Here is a 22,138-nt window from a genome sequence, read left to right on the forward strand (position 1 = left end):
AAAAACTAATTTGTATTATTATAATCAAGTACTGGAATGATTGTTAAAAATTAACTTGAGAAGAGTATCCATTTCTATTATAAATTCTAATTTGATATAATACATTACTGCTTTCTTTTTTAGAACTCATATTTGGAAAGTAGAGTTATTCTCTAGTTATGATAAATATTCCTGATTTTTTTTTTGAAAATCTACCTTCCTGGTTTTACAGTAAGGATCCCCACATTCTCTTGTCTTACATATATCCAAATATTATCTTGAATCATTTTCTTTTATTTCTATTTCTTGTTCTTTCTATTCTTTCCAAACATTATTCCTTAGTCTTCATTGAAAGATTATTATCCATATCTCAGTCCTTATCCTCTCAACTCTTTCAATGTTTTCTCAGGTGATCTCAGTCATCATATATTCAAACTATAATCTCTATGTGGATACTTACAAAAACTATGAATATAATCTTCACCCCTAGGCTGAGATCCAGTTCTCCCATTCCACATTACCAGTTTCCTGATAGACATCTTCACGAGTATCTCAAACTTGACATATTCAAAAAAGTGTTCATTTTTCCCCCTCAGAACTGCATATCCCTTATAAATGGGAACACAGACAAAAGGGCAATATTAGTCCTACTGTGTTAAATTTTATCTCTAAAAAATATAAAACTTGGGGCAGATAGGTGGCGCAGTGGATAGAGCATCAGACTTGAAGTCAGGAGGACCTGAATTCAAATGTAGCTCCGATATTTAACACTTCCTAGGTGTGTGACCCTGGACAAGTCACTACAATTGGCTCAGCAAAAAAAAGAAATAAAAATAAATATAAATATAAAACTTTATATATTAAATTCACATTTTTTAGATGATCCTTTCACATGGACAATCTTTTTTTGTGGAAATGTTCTTTCTGATGTTTATCCAGTTCATAATTTTAAAAGTGGAAACCAATTAAAAAAAAAAAACAACCTATACTTTTTCTTAATTTTCCTGTCTTATTGAGGATACCATCATCCTTTCAGTTCACTGAAGTCTGCAAGCTTGGAGTCATCCTTTTTTTTAAAAAAATTTTTATTTAATATTTTTATTTTCTACAGTTACATGTAAAACAATTTTTTTTTACATTTGTTTCTGTAACTTTGAGTTCCAGATTCTCTCCATCCTCCTCACTCTTAAGAAGTTACATTTCAACTTATACAAAACATTTCCATAAAAGTCATATTGTGAAAGAAAACATAGATTTCCCCGCTCCAAAGAAGCAACCCTCAAAATAAAATAAAATAAAATAAAATAAAGAGTGTGCTTCAATCTGTATTCAGACACAATCAGTTCTTTTTCTGAATATGGATAGCATTTTTCATCTTAAGTTCTTCAGAGTAGTGTTAGATCATCATATTGCTGAGAATAGTAAGATCATTCACAACTACTTATCCCCCAACATTGCTATTATTTTGTATATAGTACCTTTTGCTTTTCTTTTTCTTTTTCTTTTTCTTTTTTTTTTTTGTTTTCTATTCAGACTATATTGGGATTACTTTGGATCGCTGAACCCATGAGATGAACCAAATCTTTCATAATTGATCATTACCCATTCTTGCTGTTTCTCTATATTATGTATTCCTGGTTCTGTTTGTTTGATTCAGCATCAGTTCATGTAAATCTTTCCAGGCCTTTCTAAAGTCAGCTTGTTCATCATTTTTATATAACAATAATATTCCATTATCTTCATATAGCCTAATCAATCATTCCTCAATTAATGGACATCTACTCATTTTCTAATTTTTTGCTACCACGAAAAGAGCTGCTACAGACATTTTTGCACATATGGATCCTTTTCTCTCTTTTAGGGTTTCCTTGCTATACAGACCCAGTAGGGGCAGTGTTGGATCAAAGAGTATGCAGTTTCATAAGCTTTGAGACATAGTTCCAGATTGTTCTCCAAAATGGGTTGGATCATTTCAGTTTCATCAACAATGCATTAGTGTTCCAATTTTCCTACATCCCTTCCAACATTTATCATTATCTTTTCTTGTCATTTTAGTCAATCTGAGAGGTGTGAGGTGGTTCCTCAAAGTTATTTTAATGTGCATTTCTCTAATCAACAATAATTTAGAGCATTTTTTCATATGATTATATGTTGGCTTTAATTGAATCATCTGAAAATTGTCTGTTCATATCCTTTAACCATTTATCAATTGGGAAGGAGAAGCTCTTGAGAACAGTGAGCTTTTTTTTTCCCCTGAGGCAACTGAGGTTAAATGGCATGCCCAGAAACACACAGCTAAGAAGTATTAAGTGTCTAAGTCCAGATTTTAACTCAGGTCCTCTTGACTTCAGGACTAGTGCTCTATCTACTGCATCATCTATCTGTTCCAGAGTCATTTTTTTATCCAACCATTTGCCAGGTCTTATTGATTCTTCCCATAGGAGGTCATTTTAATTTGTCTCCTTTGTCCAGTCACTAGTCCATCATATTTGTTCAGACTTTTATCATCTCTTACCTGGATTATTGCAATAGTCAACTAATTGAATTCCCTGCATCTAATTTCTTTACTCTTTAATATATTCTCCATCTAGCTGACAAATAATATTCCTTTAAAACTGTTATTGATATGTTTTGTTTTATATATTTACAGATTACCCTCACTCCTTGAGATATCTCCTGGAACAAAGAAAAACAATTAAACAAAGCTATTACTAGTGATCTTATCTGAAAGTGCATGCAACATTCAACATCTACAGCATAGCCCCATTCCCACCTCTCAGTATTTTTTGTTCAATTACCAGAAGTTTATTTTCTTTCCCACTCACCCTGATCCCTTCAACCTTAACAAAAACTTAGGTGGAAGAAAAGAAAAATCAATTTCTTGTTACAAATGTCTATAGTGAAGCAAAACAAATCCCCTCATTGGCAAAATACAAAAATATATGTTTCATTAGTTATCCCTATATCCATCACCTCTCTCATGAATAGCATATCTTAGTCCTCTGAAATTGTGTTTTGAAAATATTGTTGTTATTGCATAAATTGTCCTGATTCTGCTCATTTTAGTCTTCATCAGTATATAAAAGTCTTCAAAGTTGTTAATTTTTATAAATGAAAAAAGCACAGTTTTCATAAAGCACAGTTCTGACCATATCACTGAAGCTGAAATGACCCTTTATCAATCAATTATTTAATCAATGACTGTTTATCACATGCTCACTATGTTCCAAGGACCTTGCTAAGTACTGGGGATATGAAGGGAAAAAAATGTCCCTGTCTTCAAAGAGTTTATATTCTAGTGGGGAGATGATGTATAAATAAATAGCTAGTATAATATACAGAGTAATGGAAATAGTTTTAAAGGGAAGGATACTAGCAAGTGGGAGAATGGGGGAAAGACCCAAAGAAGATTGGTCTTGAGCTGAGTCTTGAAGGAAGCCAGGAATTCTAAAACTGAGATGAAGAGGGAGAGCATAATATGCATGGAAGAATACCAGTGCAATAGTAAGATTGTTGTTTGAGGACCATGAGACCAGGGAGGTGATACCATGAAAAGCTCAGGAATTGGATTTAAGTGAGGGAGGGCTGTGCAAAGTCACCTGCCTCATTTTCCCCTCCAGAACTGTCTGGGCCCAGTGGCCAGATATAGATCAGGATGGCTGGAGATGGCCCTGAATGCACTGGAAGATGTTGGCCTTTTTATTTTTTGCTGAGGGAACTGGGGTTAAGTGACTTGTCCAGGATCACACAGCCAGGGAGGTCTAAGTGTCTGAGGCTAAATTTGAACTCAAGTCCTTCTGACTTCAGGGCTGATGCTCTATTCACTACACTATTTAGTTGCCCCGATCTTGGGCTTTTAAAACAAAGGTCTTTAAGAGGTCTCAGTTTGACTGAGATAGGCTAGTAAGAAATAAGACAGAAAATGGACTCTTTTACCCAGTCAAAAAAAAATCCATCTGGGAGGGGAAGATCCTCATGGTTTCTGAGCAAAACAAACAATTGTTATTTGCATTCACTCTGAGTCCTTTAGAGCCCAAGCAAAGATTAACTGTGATTTGGTCTGGGACCTATTATTGGCCAATCAATGAAAGCTAGAGTAATTTGGGTTTAAGGCTAGGTCCTTAAGAAAGATATTTAAGCCATAAATCCTGATCTCTATATATACCTAAATATCTAAAGATACACACACACACACACACACACACACACACACACACACACATTTATTTATTTTAAATTTGTTCACAGTAGCATGGAGACAGAAGATGAAGCATTATGATTATGTCTGAGGAGCAATACATAGACCAATATGATTGGGTCTAAGAGTGTGTGTAAGGGAGTAATGTATAATAAGACTGGGATGATAAGAAAGGGCAAGGATATGGGTAGTTTTAAATCTCAAACTGAAAATTTAATATTTGATCCTAGAAGAATAGAGGAGTGACATGGTCAAAACCATATTTTGGGAATATCACTTTAGCATCTGCCTTAAGATGATTTTGTATGGTTGGAAACATTAGACGTTAAGCAGGAAGTCCATTTAGAAAGCTATTCCTACAGTTTGAGAAGAGGTGATAAAAGCCCAAGCCTATCATCTGTTGACCATTTCCATTTTCACTGGTTGTTCTTTACACCTACAATTCTCACTTCTGCCTCCTAGCTTCCTTTAAGTTTCAGCTAAAATACTGTTTTCTGCAAGAAGACTTTTCTACATTTAGTGCCTCCCCTCTGAGATTATCTTCAATTTCCTTCCTTCCTTCCTTCCTTCCTTCCTTCCTTCCTTCCTTCCTTCCTTCCTTCCTTCCTTCCTTCCTTCCTTCCTTCCTTCCTTCCTTCCTTCCTTCCTTCCTTCCTTCCTTCCTTCCTTCCTCCTCCCTTTCCCCACATATACACACAAATGTGTTTGTAAGTTATCTTGTTTGTGCAAGCAGCTAGATGATGCAGTGGATAGAGCTCCTGACCAGGAATCCGTAAGATTTGAGTTCAGAAATTTAGTAACTGTGTGACCCTAGACAAGTCACTTAATCCTATTAGTCCCAGTTTCCTCATCTGTAAAAATGAACTGGAGACGAAAATGGCAAACCACTCCAGTAACTTTGCCAAGAAAATGCTAGCTGGGATCATGGACAGTAGAACCCGATTGAAAAACTACTAAACAAAAACAACAATTTTGTTTGTACAAGTTGGTTCCATGTCCCCCCCCCCCCCTCATTAGACAGTGAGTTAAGAATAAAGGCTAATTTTTTTTTTCTTTTCTTTATATTCCCAGCACTTACATAGGGCTTGGCATATAGGCATTTTGACTTGACACAAATTGGAGTGGTAGCTTTTTGAATTGATTTTATTAACTATAGGGAAAAAAATTTAAAAATTGGGGAGGAGGGAGGTGCATTTAAAACTTCACTATTCAGACTAATGTAGGGCCATAATTTTATAGCTGGAAAAGTCCTTGGCCGTCTTGTCAAAATTCTTTATTTTCCTGCAAAAAACAAATCAGGATCAGAGAAATTAAGGGACATGTCCAAGAAGACACAGATAACATTGATAGAGCTAGGATTTGGCTGCAGGTGCTCTGATTTCCAATACAGCATTCCTCTCCCCCCCACCTCCCTATTTTCCCTTTTATGTCAGGCAGTATATTAGACTTTAGAGAATGGAAAGATAAGAAACAGCCCTAATTGTGTAAGAAGTTCTTAATCTCCGTGTTTCATCTCTCCACCCCTTCCCCCACATCAAAATCCAGTTCCTAGAATCCGTTTCTTCCTTCAGTCTGCTTTTTGGCATGCCCTTTTCCCAGCTTCCTCTGCGTTCAGGGTTCAGTTCAAACACCACCTCCTCTTTATTCCTCTAATTGCCTGACTTCCCCTTCTCCCAAATTGCGTTTAATTTTTTTTTGCATATGTTTTGTAATTTATCTGTATATGTGTTTTTCTTCCCAACTAGAATGTAAGTTCCATGAAGCTTACATGGAAGGGACCCCGTTCATGGGGGAATCCCTGATTCCTGAATGTATAGTAGGCACTTTATAAAATGATTTCAGTTTAATTTTATTTAACCACATATAACTGAGAATGAATGTAATCAATTGTAGCATTGGTTTCTTCTTTAGCTTGTTCTCCGTTTGGGAGTTTCTTCATTCAGAGCTAATGGTGTGCAAGGCTTTGCAAGGGTGAATGTTGAAAACTATCTTTGCATGTATTTTGAAAAATAAAATTATTATTATTTTTAAAGTAGGCTTCCTCAAGTAGAAAAAAATTAAGTATTTATTAACTAAGTATTTATTTATTAAGTAAAATTAAGACTTAATAAAAAAAGAAAGAAAGAAAGAAAGCTAATGGTGCAGAAACCTCGGAAATCTAACCTGGAGGAAAAGGACGTCTATATTGTTCGCAGACCTCCACTAGGAAGGGGGGTGGGAGTGGTTTGGGGTAGAGGGGGAGAAGGGAAGGAAAAAAAGAAACAGGTTGATAGTGTTTACTTTGGGGATAGCCCGTTGCTGGCCAGGATAAGTCTAAAACCACAGCCTTCTTTTACTCCTTTAGCCCCAGTTTTCAGCCTAAAGTCTAAGAATTTTACCCTAGGAGGGGCGGGCACACCCCTTTAGAAGATGGATCTGTTTCCGTGTCTGCATCCTTTGCTTCCCTCCTGGCTCCGCCCCACCTTTCCTCTGGCACCGGGTGACTTTGCCGCCATCTAGGAAGCTGCAAACTGTCTGATGGGAGACTATTTATTTAAAACCACCTGGTTTACAGGGATCCCGCCTCACCTGCACCCTCTCCACCCTCTTCTCCTCCTTCCCGACTCGCCAGCAATTTGCGACCGTTGTGCTGCAGGCTTGTCAGGCTCAGGTTTCTTTCAGTCTACACACGTGCTGCAGCCTGCATTTGCCCTAAGTGCACATTCTCTTCTCGATTCAGCCCCTCCCTTCCTTGGGTGAGGGTTTTTTTTTTTTGTGTGTGTTTTTTTTTTCTTGGGGCGGGGGGGTGGTGGGGGGGTTTGTCTGCTTTTCTTCAGTACCTAGAGATGGCTGCTTTTTGGTCTTCTGCCACTCTTGGACCCAATTTCTCTCCCAGTTTGCGGTTGGGACCAGATGATTCATTCCTCCCCTAAAAGAACACCTTTAGGGATGCAGCTAAGTCCCTGCCCTTCTCTATCAGTCCTAGAGAGGAAGTGTAGAATTGAGGACCCGGGACTTCTAGCCCTTGGGTGCAAGCGAACTTTTCCTGCCAGCTTTTTCTCTAGTCCTCTTGCCCACTTCCAGGAGGGCAGTTGTGAGCGTGCGAGGATAAAACCTCATTTTCTCCGCCCAAAAGACCCACGCAGTTTAAAAAGAAATTTTTTTTTCCCAGAGCTAATTTGTGCTTGTTTTGAGGCCTCAGTAAAATAAGTTGGTGGATCATGAAAGCTAATGTTTGAGGTGAACACTTGCTTCTGGTTAGGATTGTTTGATCCAATTCTTGGGAGAGAAATTGCATTTGGCTTTCTCGCTAGTAGTTCACAGTATAAGAAGTTCTAAGTTTATAGGTCGGGTGGAGGCCAGGTGGTTATTTCCAGAGTTTTTATCTTCTAATTACAGGTCACTAAATTAAAATGACTCCTCTCTATTACCCAGGTAGAAGACCATACAGTACACTTATCCCCCTTTTTTCTTTTTTATTATTAAAAGTTTTTATTTTCTAAATATGCATAGGTAATTTAACATTCACCCCTACAAGGTCCTGTGTTTCAAATTTTTTCTCTTGCTTCCTCCCACACTTTCCTCTAGATTGCAAGTGATCCAATATATTTAACCCCCAATTTCTACCTTGAAAATACACTAAGATAATATTTAGATTATATTGTTTTGGATAAGTTGATGTGATACTTTTTCTTTACAAAAATGATTGGGAATTGTGCAAATTTTTTCTTATTTTATTTACTTAATACACATTTTTTTATGAATCATGTTAGGGGAGAGAAATCAGAACAAAAGAGGAAAATCACCGGAGGGAAAAAAAGCAGAAGTGAACATAGCATGTGTGGAAGTATACATACTCACATTAGATTTTCAAAAGTTTAAGACATGTTTAAAGACATATTTGTGAAATGGCTCTCACTTGTGGTGTGATGAGGCAGATTTAGGACAAAATGCAGGTATTACATTTTTCTAGAGGAGATTACTGTATTTTAATAAATCTTTTGGGTTTAGGTGATGCTATCAGGGAATGAAGTAAAGAAGGGGTAATCCTGAGGTTAATTTCTCTCTGTCTTTTTCAGTCCAGAGCACAACCACCAGAAGAGAATAAGAGGAAACCAGTTTTGGGGAAACTTGGAAACCTGTTCACTGCTGGGAGAAGGCGGAATACCAGGAATGGATCTGAGGGTTCTACAAACTCAGTTCCTAAATTAGTTTCTCCTTCTAAGCTGTCAGAAAAAGAGAAGGAAAAAAGTAAATCTGGCATTCAATCAAAAAATCCAGATGGATCTGTAGAGAGCTCATCTACAGAAAAAACACATGAGCCAGAGAATGACCATGCAGAGGACCAGGGCCAAACAAACTCTCTTGATGCTGAGCTGTCATCTTGCTTGAGCAACAGTGAAACAGTGGCTGTACAACTCTGTGATGAAAGTGATTCATCCAAATTAGAACCTTCAGAGCAAGGAAGAGACACTTTCCCAGATCCCACAGCCACTGCCAAGGACCTGCCTTCCAATCCAGAATATTCCTCTAGGCAAGAGAACTCAGAGATCCTTCCTCCCAGTTTGGAGAAACTTTCAGGCAGTAGTCACTCAAGCGAGGAGGATAAAAGGTGTCTAACCAATGGCTCTCCAGAAGACTCAAACAGCCATCCACCTGAAAACTCGTTCATTTTAACCAGCTTACCAAAAGAGCTGGGTGGAAATTGTCTAAGTAATTTGCAGATTGAGAGCACAGACAGTAAGCCCGAGTTTTCGCATGCAACCTCAAAGGCTGTGCCATGTGCTTCAGATTCCAAAACCAACGAGCGTGCACACCCAGCTAAAGTTTTAACTTTGGATATTTATCTGAGGAAGACGGAGGAGGTGTCCCCCGTGGATGAACCAGTGGTTGTTTCTCTAGCGGAAGAAGATTGCAGTGATTCTGAGGAGATGGAAAAGCGGTCGAATGGCAGAAGGTCAGGGAGGAGGAGAAAATCTCAGAAATCGACTGACGCACTCAACGGAGATAAAGTTCCGGTTGAGACTGTTACAAGTGAAGACTCCGTATTTGCTGAGGATGCCTCACCCGCTGCAGTGGCAGAAAAAGTCTCTGGGGAGAAGAAAGTAAAATCGCCGCAGGCAGCAACTGCTGCAGCTGCTTTACCTGAAAGGGGCGCTTTGGGATCTGGCCACGCGGACTCCAAGGCAGCGGCTGCACACCTGAAAGGACACTCGAAAGGAGACTCGGACAAAGGCAGGCAGCCCCAGCTCCCCTCCACTTCCCCTACCAAAAGGAAGAGCAGAAGCCGTCTGCCTGAAGCTAGCCCCCTCTCACCTCCTGGAGGCTCCAAAAATCAAGGCAAAGATTCCCCTCCTAAAAAGCAATCCGGGGCGGCTCCCGACGGGAATTCCGCTAGTACATCCAAGGCACCGCAGCAGGAGAAAAGGCAGCGCCCGCAGCTGGGGAAAAGGCAGCGACAGCCGCTGGACCGGGTAATGAGAACGGGGAGGAAGGGGCGGTGGCAGCAAAGGTTATTCCTCGCGAGCTCCCCGTAAAGAGCAGCACGTTGCTGCCCGAAATCCGCCCAGAGCACAAGAGAAGCTCTTTCCTCAACCACTTGGATGGCAGAGCCGAGGGGGGCAGAAACAGAGGCGAGCTAACGAGACTACCAGCCAGTTCTGACCCTGACAACTGCAAACACAGAAATCACTTGGGTGCTGCTCGAGCAACTGTTACCACTAAAATTAATCTGTAAGTAACTGCACAATTGAGCTAGCCTTCTGCTGCTTACGGAAGTACCCTGCAGTTGTGGGTGTTGGGGATTAGGTGAAGTGATTGAGCTACACTTGGGGAAAGGGAAGGGAATTTACATTTTAGTTTAATGACTTAAATTTGAATTTAAGAAAGTGACAGCCCAGCGTGCAGTTAAACCAGAATGAGGAAATGAGTAAAAGTAGCATGTTTTAAGATTCGTTTAGCAAATTAAAGCGTTATGATTTTTTTCTCCTCTGTGGATTGTTGTTTTCTTTTATAAATTTGCCCAAGATATGCTTGAGAATTTAAATCAATTACATAGAAACAAAAGCACATGAACTTTCTGTTTACCCAGTCCCACACCTTGCCAGGTACAGACAGGCTTAAGTCAGTTACAGCAATGTTTTCCAAACTTAGTGAAAACTGAACCTATGAGTAATTTGTATAACAAAGCCAATTATTTTTTGACATTAGAATTCTATTTGACTCATAATTAAGAAAGCACAGAAACTTTGAAAATTAAAAATCTTAGTGCTATTTCCATTCAGTATATATTTCCTGAGTGCCTACTATATGCAATTCAAGGTCCTAGGGTTTACAGTGAATCATCTCTTAACCTTCTTTTATTACTATCTTGGAATAAAATTGCTTAGTCATTTCTCTCCTTCTTTAGTCTTAGATATCTGAGCTATATGACCTACAGGCAGGTTGAAAACTTATCTTCAATTACCAGATGAGAGATTTGTATCCATCTCCCATTATTACTTATTCCTAAAAGATTTGATAAGTAAAACTTGGAGAATGGAATCATAGGATTTGAGGGCCCGAAGGGACTTCAGTATCTCCTAATATAACATGCCCAGCAAGAGGTCAGTCTCTACTTCATCACCTCCAAAGGCAATACATTCTACTGTTAGAAAGTTTTTCTTGAAATTGAGTCTAAATTGACATCTTGGAAACTTTTAGCCTTTGTTCCTCATTTTCCCCACCATTACACTAAACAAATAAATCTGATCCCTCCTCTACATTGCTCCTGAACACAGGTACCATGTTCTACCTTGATAAATGGAATTTAGGATTATTCTCTACTAGTTTTATTCACTTAACACAACTTTATTGAATTCAGCACAAGCTGTATTGAAATTTACAAAAACATATGAGACACTTATGGACAAATAATAGCCAGCATTTCTGTGACAGGAGTGTGCTGGGTGCTAAGAATAGAAATATTAAAGTGAAATATTTCCAGCCCTTAAGGTATTTACATTCATTAGGGAGATAGAATACATTTGTGGATAAATAAATGCACTATGTAAACAAAATGAATAGAGAGTAATTTGAGAGAGATCCTAATAATTGAAGGGGGAGCAGTCTCTTGAAGGAGGTAATGAATTGAGCCTTGAAGGGACCTAGAGATTCTCAGAAGCAGATGTGAAGAAAGAGAACATTCTAGGTGAGGGATAGCTGAAACAAAGTCATGGAGGTGGGAGTATCATGGGGAGAAGGCTTATTACAGGTAGGCGTCCTGTAATAAGGAAGTGAGTAATGTTTAACAGGCCTTCAAAGATAGGTAAGTCATATTGGAAAAGGCCTTCAGAGTCAAAAAGGAGTTTATACTTTTTTTTTTTCTAAAAAACTCCAATAAGGCTGCACTGAAGCTTCTTGAGCAGAGAAATGATGTTACCGCTTTAGGAATATTGATTTGGCAGTTGTGTGGAGGATGAGATACTGGAAGCAAGAAGCACCATTGAGAAGTCTATTGTATTAATTCTAGTAAGAAGTGATCAGAACCTGAATAACATGGTTTTGGTTTGACTAGAGCAAGGTCCATTGAGGAGATGGAATGGTTCAGACTATTGAATATTTGGTAAAAGTGGAAAAAAAGGAGTGAGGATAATTTCTTAGTTGAACCTGCATAATTAGAAGAATGGTAAGGTCCTCAACAGAAAAGAAGAAATGAAAAATAATAATTATGCAAGACAATATTTAAATATTATGGATTAGAGGTAGGAGAATCTCCCCCTTAATTCTGGCCTTGATCATGACCTAGATAGGTAGACAGGCAGGGAAATCATTGGGAATCAGATTTATTATAGCTAAAAGGTTACTTTTAGTGAAACTGAATGAGATCCCCTAAATCAGTGCAAAAAAATTATCAATGAACTTTTTAAAAGAAATCTCTTGAGTCCCACCATTGGAATAAACAAATATGATACATATATTAAATAATGCAACAATTACTTACAAAAGCTTGTTCTTTCTTATTTCCCACATCTTGTCCAAGTATTATTGGTTCTATTTCCATAATATATCTGACATCTCTTCCTTCCTCTCTTTTCAGAGAACCTCCCACTATAGTTTACCCAGATTACTGAATTTGAACCAGGGTTCAAATCCAGTGTGATTTAGGGCAGGTTAGTTAATCTCTGAGGGCCTCAATTTATTCATGTGAAAAAATGAAAAGATTGGCCTAGATTACCTCTAAAATCTCTTCCAGCTGTAAATCTATAATCCTAAGAGTCTGTGACCCATTGGACCATTTTGAACATTTCTTTTAGTTTCATCTACCCCACTTTCCCCACCCACTACACATAAAATCATAGTACTTTCCTAAAAATGTTTCCCCTGTACTTCTTTACCTCTTACCCTCAATTAATTTTGGTTATCTTCATTAAGTATCTATTACATGGAAGTCACTGAGCCAGGCACTAGCATATGTAAAAATGAAAAGTGGCATAATCTCTGATTTCCAGTAGTTTACAAATTTCTAGAAGGAGAATTAGACTCACATACAAATAAATATGATGAGTGGTAGAACTATTGGAGGAGGAGGAAGAGAAATCAAAAGTAAGGGAGAGTTCAGTTTGAGCTGGGGATACTGTAAAAGTTTTCATAGAATGTTACTGGAGCCATGCCTTGAAGGAAGATTACCCAAGTGGGTAATAGATCTAAGCCATGATGGTTAGCCTGTGTGAATGGATAGAGGAAGAATAGGGATTAGAACTGTCTGGCTATCTGGAGCCTAGAATGCCTGAAGGAGAATGGTGCGAAATAAGGTAGGAAAAATAAACTGGAATGAGATTGTGATTGGATTTCCTTAAGAGCCAGGGGTAAGATTTTTGTATGATCCTAAAATACCATTGAAGATTTTTGAGCAAAGTATTGCTTTGACCAGATTTGGGCAACAACAATAATATTAAAATATAAATAATTTATATAGCATTTTAAAGTTTGCAAAGTACTTTACAGGTGTTTCCTCATTTTATCCTCAAAAATAAACAGACACACAAAAAAACCTGGGGAAGTAGATGTTATTATTATCCTCATTTTACAGACGGGGAAGCTGGGACAGACAGAAGTTAAGTGTTTCTTCCAGGGCCATATTCAGTATCTGAGACCAGAACTGAAAATCTGATTTTTAAACCCAGTGCTCTATCCCCATTATTCTATTAGGAAGAATATCTTGGTAGCTGTATGGAGGATGGGATTGGAGAGAGAAGAAACTAGGAGTCAGGGATCCCAATTAAGAGGCTTTCATCCTCCAAATTGCATGTTTGCTGATAACTTTTGTTTTCATATCATCATTTATCATTATATCCCTCTGTTCTCCTCCACCCAGAGAGTCATCCTTCTTAGGGATAAGGGACTTGACTTGTGATTTTATTAGCATAGGTAACACCCATATGGTGAAACTTACCTGTGGAGGTCAGCACCTTTTTTGTAACTTATAATCACAGCTGGAGCATTGAAAGATTTACCCAGAATCACCCAGCCAGCATATGCTGAAGGCAGGTTTTTGAACCTAGATCTAGTTCTCCATTCATTATCATCTACCTCTATAATAAAGAGTTTAAAAAAAAAGAGAAGAGAGAAATTCAGTTAACTTAACTCCTATCAAATTAGTCTGATAGAGTATGGTATTCTATATCTGTAGCTCCTTACCTCAACAAAGAAGGGACGAAGGCAAATTCTTTTATCTTGGCAAAAGTTAAACTTGGGCAGTATAATCACACACTATTCAGTTTAGATTTTTTTTTGTTTTTCTCTATTTACCTTGCTGTCATGATTTTGCATTCTTTTACATGACTTCCTCAGTCTTCCCATGCCTTTGCATTTTTCATATTTCTTATAAGAGAGTAAAATTCAATTATGTTTATATTCCATAACTTATTATTTATTCTAAGTCAAACTTTTATAAAGTCAAAAATAATGGCTTCTACTTTTTAACTATCTACTCACTTTTTACTCATCTGCTTTTGTCCCATCAGATCCCTAATGAATGGCTCTTTTATTTCCAAATCCTTTCTTATCAGGATTCTTTCTCTTTCACCTTAATTTCAGTACAGCATTTTTGATATCATGACCTAGATTAAATTCCTATGAGTTTGTTGTCCCTTGTCCAGTGCCCATGCCGGATGCAATGTCATGATTATCTCCCTATATATTTTTCTATCTCCTTTGTTAAATCCTCACCTTTCACCTGCCTATTAATGATTCTTTTCAATGCTTTTTTTTTTTTTTTTTTTTTTTGTCTTTCTGTACTTTTTTCCCTTGGCCATCTTGCTCATTTCTGTGGGTTCTATTGATCTCCTTTCTAAAGTATTTGTTGTTTAGTTGTTTGTTATGTCCAATTCCTTATGACCCTTTTTGAGGTTTTCTTGGCAAGGATACTAGAGTGGTTTGCCATTTCTTTTTCTAGCTCATTTTATAGATGGGTAAAGTGAGACAAGCAAGGTCACACAGCTGGTAAGTATATTAGGTCGGATTTGAGCTCAGGAGGATGAGTCTTCAAAACCTTAGACCCTGCACTCTATCCACCAAACCACCTAGCTGCCTCTTTCTGAAGATGGATCTGAAATTATGTCTTTATCTCATAACCTTTCTTCTGAGCTCCGTATACATCCTGTTAGTTGTTAGGATTTTTGAAGATTTATGGGTTCTTGAAATTCAACATATCAAAAACTAAGTTGTATTCCTTCACCAAACCTTAAAGTCTTCCTCTCTTCTTTATTTGCTAGTTTCTCTTTATGGTATTATAATACTCCTAGAAAGCCAGGCTCATAAACTCAGAGATATCTTTGATTCTGTTTTTTCTTCCTCTCACCTACTAAAATCAGATACCAAGTATCTTTGATTCCACTTGTATTATCATTCACATCTGACTCTTCATTTCTCTTTCTACTGAAACCACGAAACTCAGGCTTTTTTTTTTTTTTTTTTTGGTGGAGAGAATTATACTAACTGTGCCTTTATATCCCCATCATTGATAGAAATGTTAAATAGCACAAGGAAGGTTGGTGGATAGCATCCAGGCCAAGGAAGGCCTATCCTCAAATACTACCTCAGACACTTCCTGACTGTGTGTGACCCCAGTTAAGTCATTTACCTTACCCCAAATTCAATTTCTTCATTTGAAAATGGGGGATAACAGCACTTACTTCTCCAGGGTGTTGTGAAGATCAAATGAAATGATACTGTATTTATAATATTTTACAAACTATGATACACTTCTGTGCAAATGCTAACTGCTATTGTTTTTACTATTATTTTAGCACAAGGTGAAGTACAGATTTTCTGAGTGTACCAGATTTCCTAAGTTTACCTCACTGCCAAATTGATATTGAACTCTTCTAGTGTGCCAATTCATCCAGTGCCAAAATCTATATAATTGCATTACTGTCTATCCTATATCACTCAATATTTTCTATAAAAATAAGTATGACATACTTTATTAAGTGATTTTCTAAAATGTAGGTGAACTATAGTTAGAATATCCTTCTGATCTATTCATTTAGTAAACTTGTAGACAAAAAGGAAATGAAATTAGACTGGTATGACTTATTGATGATGAAATCAGGCTGGCTTATTGTAACAACCATTTCCTTTCCTAGGTGTTTACTTATTTCCTTAGTGATTCATTTTAGACCTTCCCCAGAATTGAAGTCAAGCTCACTAGCCATAGTTTTCAGGCTCTGTTTATTCTCTCCCCTTTTCTGAAGAATTTATTTTGCTTATCAAATTAAATATAGCATTTAAAACTCTCCAATTTATCTTTCCAGCCATATTTCATACTACTTTCATTCTATTTAATAGCCATTCTTCTGCTCTTTACTATGTCTTTATCCATCTCCTATCATCCCCATCGTTAGATTGGACTCTCTTCCTCCTTTCTTTATTCAAGTCTACGTCTTTATCTCTTATCCCCATTCCCACTCTTTCCCCCCATCTCCATTCAAGTCTAAGTCTTTATCCACCTCCTGTCATCCCCAAACTGATGGTGGAGTCTCTTCCCCCTTTCTCCATTCAGGTCTGTCTTTAGCTGACATTTGTCATCCTCATCCATAAAGTGGACTCTCTTCTCCCTTTCTCCATTTAAGTCTTTCCCTTCTACAATGCCAAATTCAAGCATCATCCATCTTCAATATGACTCCTCTGTTGGTTTTTCTAGCTATCTCCCTGCTCTATTCTCCCCTGGCTAAAAATGTTCATAGGCCTAGAATTGCAATGAAAATTGGAGGTAATTTAGTCCAGTTCAGTCATTTTATAAGTAAAGAAACAAAAACTTGGAGAGATTAAGTTGCAATATTCAAAGATGCCAGATTAGTCTGTGGCAGGACTAGCCTAGAACTTGGGTTTCCAAATTCAAGTTTCTTCTTACTCTGTCACCATTGACCTTTCTCTTCTCAGATTTCTTGTAGAACTTTACCTGGTCTTGTCTTTGACATTTATTGAACCTAATCTCACACCTGAGCATCTAGCCCAAAAAACTTTGTATGTGAGACATGATTAATTAATACATGTTTCTTAAAATTAATGGAACTGAGTAACTATTTGCTTTCTTAAGTGTGCTGTAGAGTAGGAGTCCTGTTTGGTGAATTGTGAAAGGAAAAGTTTCTTAATGAATAACTCAAATTATCTCACCAGCTGTGGACTGTGAGACCTTTGACTCAGTCACTATTTGTTTTGTAGCAGTGTCAGAGAGGTAACCTCTCTGAATGATGCCCATTATTTAGAGAATAGTAGGACTGAATAGTGAGTGTAAAGCTATAGCAAAACTTCCTGAGGCCATTCAGGAAGCACACTTACCTCTCTTCTAGTAACAGCAGTCTACCTAAAATAAACCTGGAAATGTTCAACCTGATTGGGGGGGATAAAGGACTGCTCCGGTATAAGGAACTAACAGTGAGGAAACTCCCTCTCCCTGGCACCTCCTTTGTAATTTTCCTGGAGCAATGAGAGGTTAAGTGACTTTCCCATCAGTACAGAACTAGTATGTATTAAGACATGAGACTTAACTAAGTCTTAGCTCCAAGCTTGGTTCTCTGTAACTCCAAGATGCCTTTATGGAAGGGAAAGGATTTCAAAATTTTATAGAATTTTAAGCCTGGAAGGGATCACTTAGCCCAAACTCCCATTTTACAGATGAGGAGACTGACACCTAGAATATTGGCATTACCTACCCAAGTTCATCCACCTAGCTAGTGGCAGAGCTGGAATTGGAGTCCAGATCTCTTGATGGTTCTGGCTCAGTGTTCCTTCCAACATACCACAGTCAAATTTATTCCATGTAATAATTCTCAGTAATAAAAAATTTTAGGCTAAAAGGGGTTACTGTTTTAATACATGTTTCTGTTCATTTTATGCCTCCTAATTTATGTTTTTTTTAAATTAATATCCATTTCCAATGATCTGTTCCATTTCAACTTAATAACATATTTACTTAATCTTACCTTAATGAATATAGTGCTTAGCCTGTAGTCAGGAAGAGTTCAAATCCTACTTCAGACACTAACTGGGTCACCTAGGCAAATTATTTAACTTCTACCTGCCTCACTTTTCTTAACTGTAAAACAGGGATAATAATAGTATTCAACTTCCTAGATTATGGTGAGAATCAAATGAGATAATATTTGTAAAATATTTAAATACAGAGCCTGAACTGAAGTAGGCACTTAAGAAGTGTTTTTTCCCTTTTCTTTCTCCTTCCCTCCCAATACCACCCTATTGCTTTTAGGATCAAATATAAATTCTTCTGTCTTTTAAAGTACCTTGGGATTTGTCCCCAACTTACCTTTCTTGCCATGAATTATAGCACCCCTCATTCTTCACTCTGCTGTGAAGGCAGCCTAACTTTCTTGTGTTTCCCGCATGACATTCCTGCTTCCTTTTTAAAACTCAGCTTAAGTTTTAACTCTCTTCGTGAAACCTTTCCTGCTTCCCTTCCAGCTTCTAGTTCCCTTCCCTGCCCTATTACCCTATCTTTATTGTATCTAGAGTCAATATTTTCATAGGTAAACGTATCATCTCCCTGATAGAATATAAGCTTTTTAATGATAGTTTTTTATTTTCAAAATATATGCAAAGATAGTTTTCAACATTTGCTTTTGCAAAACCTTGTGTTCCAAATTTTTCTCCCTTCCTTCCCCCTTCCCCCTTCCCTAGACAGCAAGCAATCCAATATATGTTAAACATGTTCAAGAATATAAGCTTTTGAGTGCAGGAACTATTTCATTTTTCCCCCCATGTTATTTCCAGCATTAGTCACAGTAGGCATTTGTTGATGAAGTTACTGGTTGTTTATGGTCAAAGCTGTATTAACTGTGGTTATTTAATGCTATTATTTTTAATAATCCAAATAATGTTTTTCATCTTTGCTTCTGATAGTAAATTTGTGATTATACCTGAAAAGTGAAGGTGAAATATTATTTTGTCTGCCACAAAAATACTAGTTAGACTAATTATTTCTTTAAATTCTTCTGTAATTGAATGTTATGTACCAAAGCTCCTCTCAGAACATTTCATCTTTGGAGGTTTTCCCTTTCATGTTATACCTGTGGTATATTCATCCATGGAATAGTTTCCCCTCTCCTATTAAAACAAAGGCATTGCATCATGAATTACAGGGTCCTCCTTCCTTTTAATCAGAGTCACTATTTTAATTGTAGTGACTCTCAGTAGTATCTTATAATACTCCAGAAACCAGGTTGTAAAATATTTTGATCTTTATTAAATATTTAATGATTAGACAGATCGCTTGACTTTCTGGCATTAGAGGATGTGTCTTGCATTCATGTCCTGACATAGGAGCTGAGGTTTTTATGTTGGACAGGGTTGTGTCTTGAGCTCTATTAGAATTCTTGTTTTACTCATTTTTCATAATTGATGCTTATGCTGTAACCCCATTTAACATAATACTAATTAGCATTTATGTAGTTCTTTAAGGTTTGCAAAACTATTTTTATATATAATTGAATTTGATCCTCACAACAACCCTGTAATGATAGAGCTTTTGTTATTCCCATTTTGCAGATAAGGAAACTGAAGATGAAAGGTTATGGAAAGGGTCACAGGACAAATAAGTATTTAGAGGTTGGATTTGATCTCAGGACTTCCAAACTTCAAGTTCAGTTCTCTGATTACCTACCTGCCTAATATACATATAAATAAATAGATGTAAGACTTGTTAGCACTTAAACATTTTTTTCCTTCTACTTAACCTCTCAGATTTTAGTATTTTATCCTAAGTAAGAGTTCACAAATTGATTCTGCCTGTACATGTTAGAAGGCAAGGAACAACAAAGAAAAAATTGTAAAAAAATTTTGGGGGAAATTATGCCCATGATCTTTAACAGATATGTGTGTGTGTGTGTGTGTGGTGTGTGAGAAATAGCATAACTTTAAAACTAATTGGTTTGTATGTCTTTTAAAGAAATTATATCTCAAGTAACTCTTACTGTTTCATTTCTTACAGTCCAGCCAAACCCAAACATGTGGAGCTGAATTTCAAAGCCCCCAAGAATCTTGAGGGCTTGGGAAATGATCATAATCCATTTAACCAACCAGTTCATAAAGGAAATACAGCCAACAAGATTTCCTTATTTGAAAATAAGCGTGCTAGCAATAGCCCAAGACACACAGATAACCGAAGTGTGAAGAGTGTACCTTCAAAGACCTTTGTTGGTAGAGCAAAGCTTAATTTAGGGAAAAAAGTCAAGGAAAGTGAGCAACCTGAAAAGAAAGGAAATATGCAAAACAATCACCCAAATGGTGGCTTATTGAAAGAAGCCTCCGCAGAAAAGAATATTCCACCAGAAAATGATATTCTGCCAGCAACTACAAATCATGGGGAGACTGTTGATTGTCAGGTGGGCCACACTGAGAAGGCAGATGTTCAAAGAGACCCTGCTTGCCCTTTGGAACAAACAGGTGCTACTCAGATTCCAACTAAGGACCCAGAAATCCTTGGAGAAAACAATTTGGAGACTGTCAACAGCACAGCACTTGTGTTAGAAAACAAGGTTGACCTTGATCGGGATAATAAAGATTCAGCTCAAACAGTCCCATTAAAGCCTGATGCAGATGTTCTCAACTTGCATCCTACAGTAGAGATTTCTCATAGTCCTTCGAACCAGCAGCTAGCATCTGTTTCCATGGCAACTAATGGTAATACCTCTGTAAGTTGTGATGGGGATACATCCCTGGCTAATAACAATTCTAGCACTGATGTGAAAAAACAGTCCCAGCCATCGTCAGCTTCCATAGGTCATACAAAGTGTGACTTGCCTGTCTCATGTGAAAATGAAAACAAAATGACAGTAACTGAACTTGGTGACAAAATTGCTGTGTCTGCAGAGCAGGATTTATTAAACACAGAAACTAAATCGCCATCCAAAGTTCTTGTCCAGGTTAGGTCTTTTATGTTACCCGTGGAAACTGCTCAGGGTCGAGCCCCACATATCATTTTAGGTAGCTCAGAAGTCGAAGAAGTTCGATTGACAAGTTACTATAATGATGAAAATGAAGGGGATTCTTCTCACAGCTGCACTTATGTAAAAAATGAGGGGCCAGATAAGACCACCTCACCCAAGGATGTAGAATGTGGAGGAGAGCACATAGAAAAATCTGGCCTACAGTCTGAGCCTTTGGAGTCAGAGAAAACTATGTCTACATCGACACCAAGTAATGACAACAAAATAGTTAGGGGAACTGAGTCAAGCCCTACCAGCTCACCTAGAAGCAAAGGCACTTTAGAACTTTTATCAAATCAAGTCTTCAAAGATGCTGAGAGCAGTCCTGCCAGTGTTATGAATGTTTCTGTTGGGAGTGATGACAGTTCTTTTGATTCTTCTTCTGATATGGAAAAATTCACAGAAATCATTAAAAAGATGGACAGCTCAATTTGTGTACCCCAGAAGAAAAAAAAGGCCAGGGTACCAAACTCTCCTGCTCCCCACTTTGCCATGCCCCCTATTCATGAAGACAATTTAGAAAAAGTGCTTGATCCCAGTGTGTTTACTTTTGGACTGGGGAAAAATAAAGAAAGCCAGCAAGACATGTCACCAGGTATGCATCTCCTCCAAGGTCTAGATTTAAAATCTAAATTGAGACCTAAGCGTACTTCTGCAGAACAGAGCATTCTCTTCAAGTCTGGGAACACTCCTAGTAAAAATGAATTCGTGGAATGTTCAGATACAAATGGAAAGGAAAATAGGGATGTCATAAACAGTGGAATTAAGAGATCTAGGCTAGAAAAAAGTGCTCTTTTCTCCAGCATGTTATCTTCTTCCCCTGTACCTAAAGAAAAAGTCTTCTCACCATCAGTGACATCAGTCAACACAATGACCACATCTTTTGGCACCTCCCAGAACAGTTCTCTTCTGCCAAAGTCTGATTCTGATGGAATATCAGGTCTTTCCACTCATCCCAGTGTTTCAGAAAATGAACTTCACAAACCTGCATCTGCCAACTCTTCAAAGATCTTTAACTTTGACTCATCAAGTAAATCACTTTCAGGTTTAAGAAGCCCAAACTATGTGGAAAAATATTTGCAAACAGTTGAAACTAAGAGAGATCCAGATTCAAGAAGCAACGTGACGTTACCAGAAACTAGACTTTCAGAACTTTCCAAGAATAAGAACAATAATGGTGTAGAAAAATCGAATTCATTTGAAAATGCTCTTAAATCACAGATGCCAAACTATGGAAACACTGATACAGATTTCATGAGTTATTTGAAATCTAGTATATATGAACCAAATATTTCCCTAGCTGGAATGTCATTATCAGACAATCTGGTGAGCAAAAACTTTTTCTTGGAGAGAAATTGTCTTTTATTGTGTAAGGCTATACTAACATGACTTTATAATAACAATGATAGCTAACATTTATATTACTATATACATTACTATATACTATATACATAGTAATATGTATCAGGTACTGAGCTAAGAGCTTTACAATTATTAT

General features: G+C 37.5%; 1 protein-coding gene across 1 annotated transcript in view; it reads left to right on the forward strand.

Moving 5' to 3' along the window:
* Nucleotides 1-8,187: 8,187 nt before the first annotated feature.
* Nucleotides 8,188-22,138, forward strand: part of CRYBG1 (crystallin beta-gamma domain containing 1) — a 79,059-nt gene continuing 65,108 nt past the window's right edge. Inside the window, exons 1-3 of the mRNA XM_051997473.1 lie at nucleotides 8,188-9,553; nucleotides 9,619-9,889; nucleotides 19,644-21,966. Of these exons, the coding sequence (XP_051853433.1) occupies nucleotides 9,088-9,553; nucleotides 9,619-9,889; nucleotides 19,644-21,966 (3,060 nt within the window). The 5' untranslated portion in view covers nucleotides 8,188-9,087. The remainder of the gene's footprint in view (nucleotides 9,554-9,618; nucleotides 9,890-19,643; nucleotides 21,967-22,138) is intronic.

This window comes from Antechinus flavipes, chromosome 4, assembly GCF_016432865.1.
Source record: "Antechinus flavipes isolate AdamAnt ecotype Samford, QLD, Australia chromosome 4, AdamAnt_v2, whole genome shotgun sequence".
Lineage (NCBI taxonomy): Eukaryota > Metazoa > Chordata > Mammalia > Dasyuromorphia > Dasyuridae > Antechinus > Antechinus flavipes.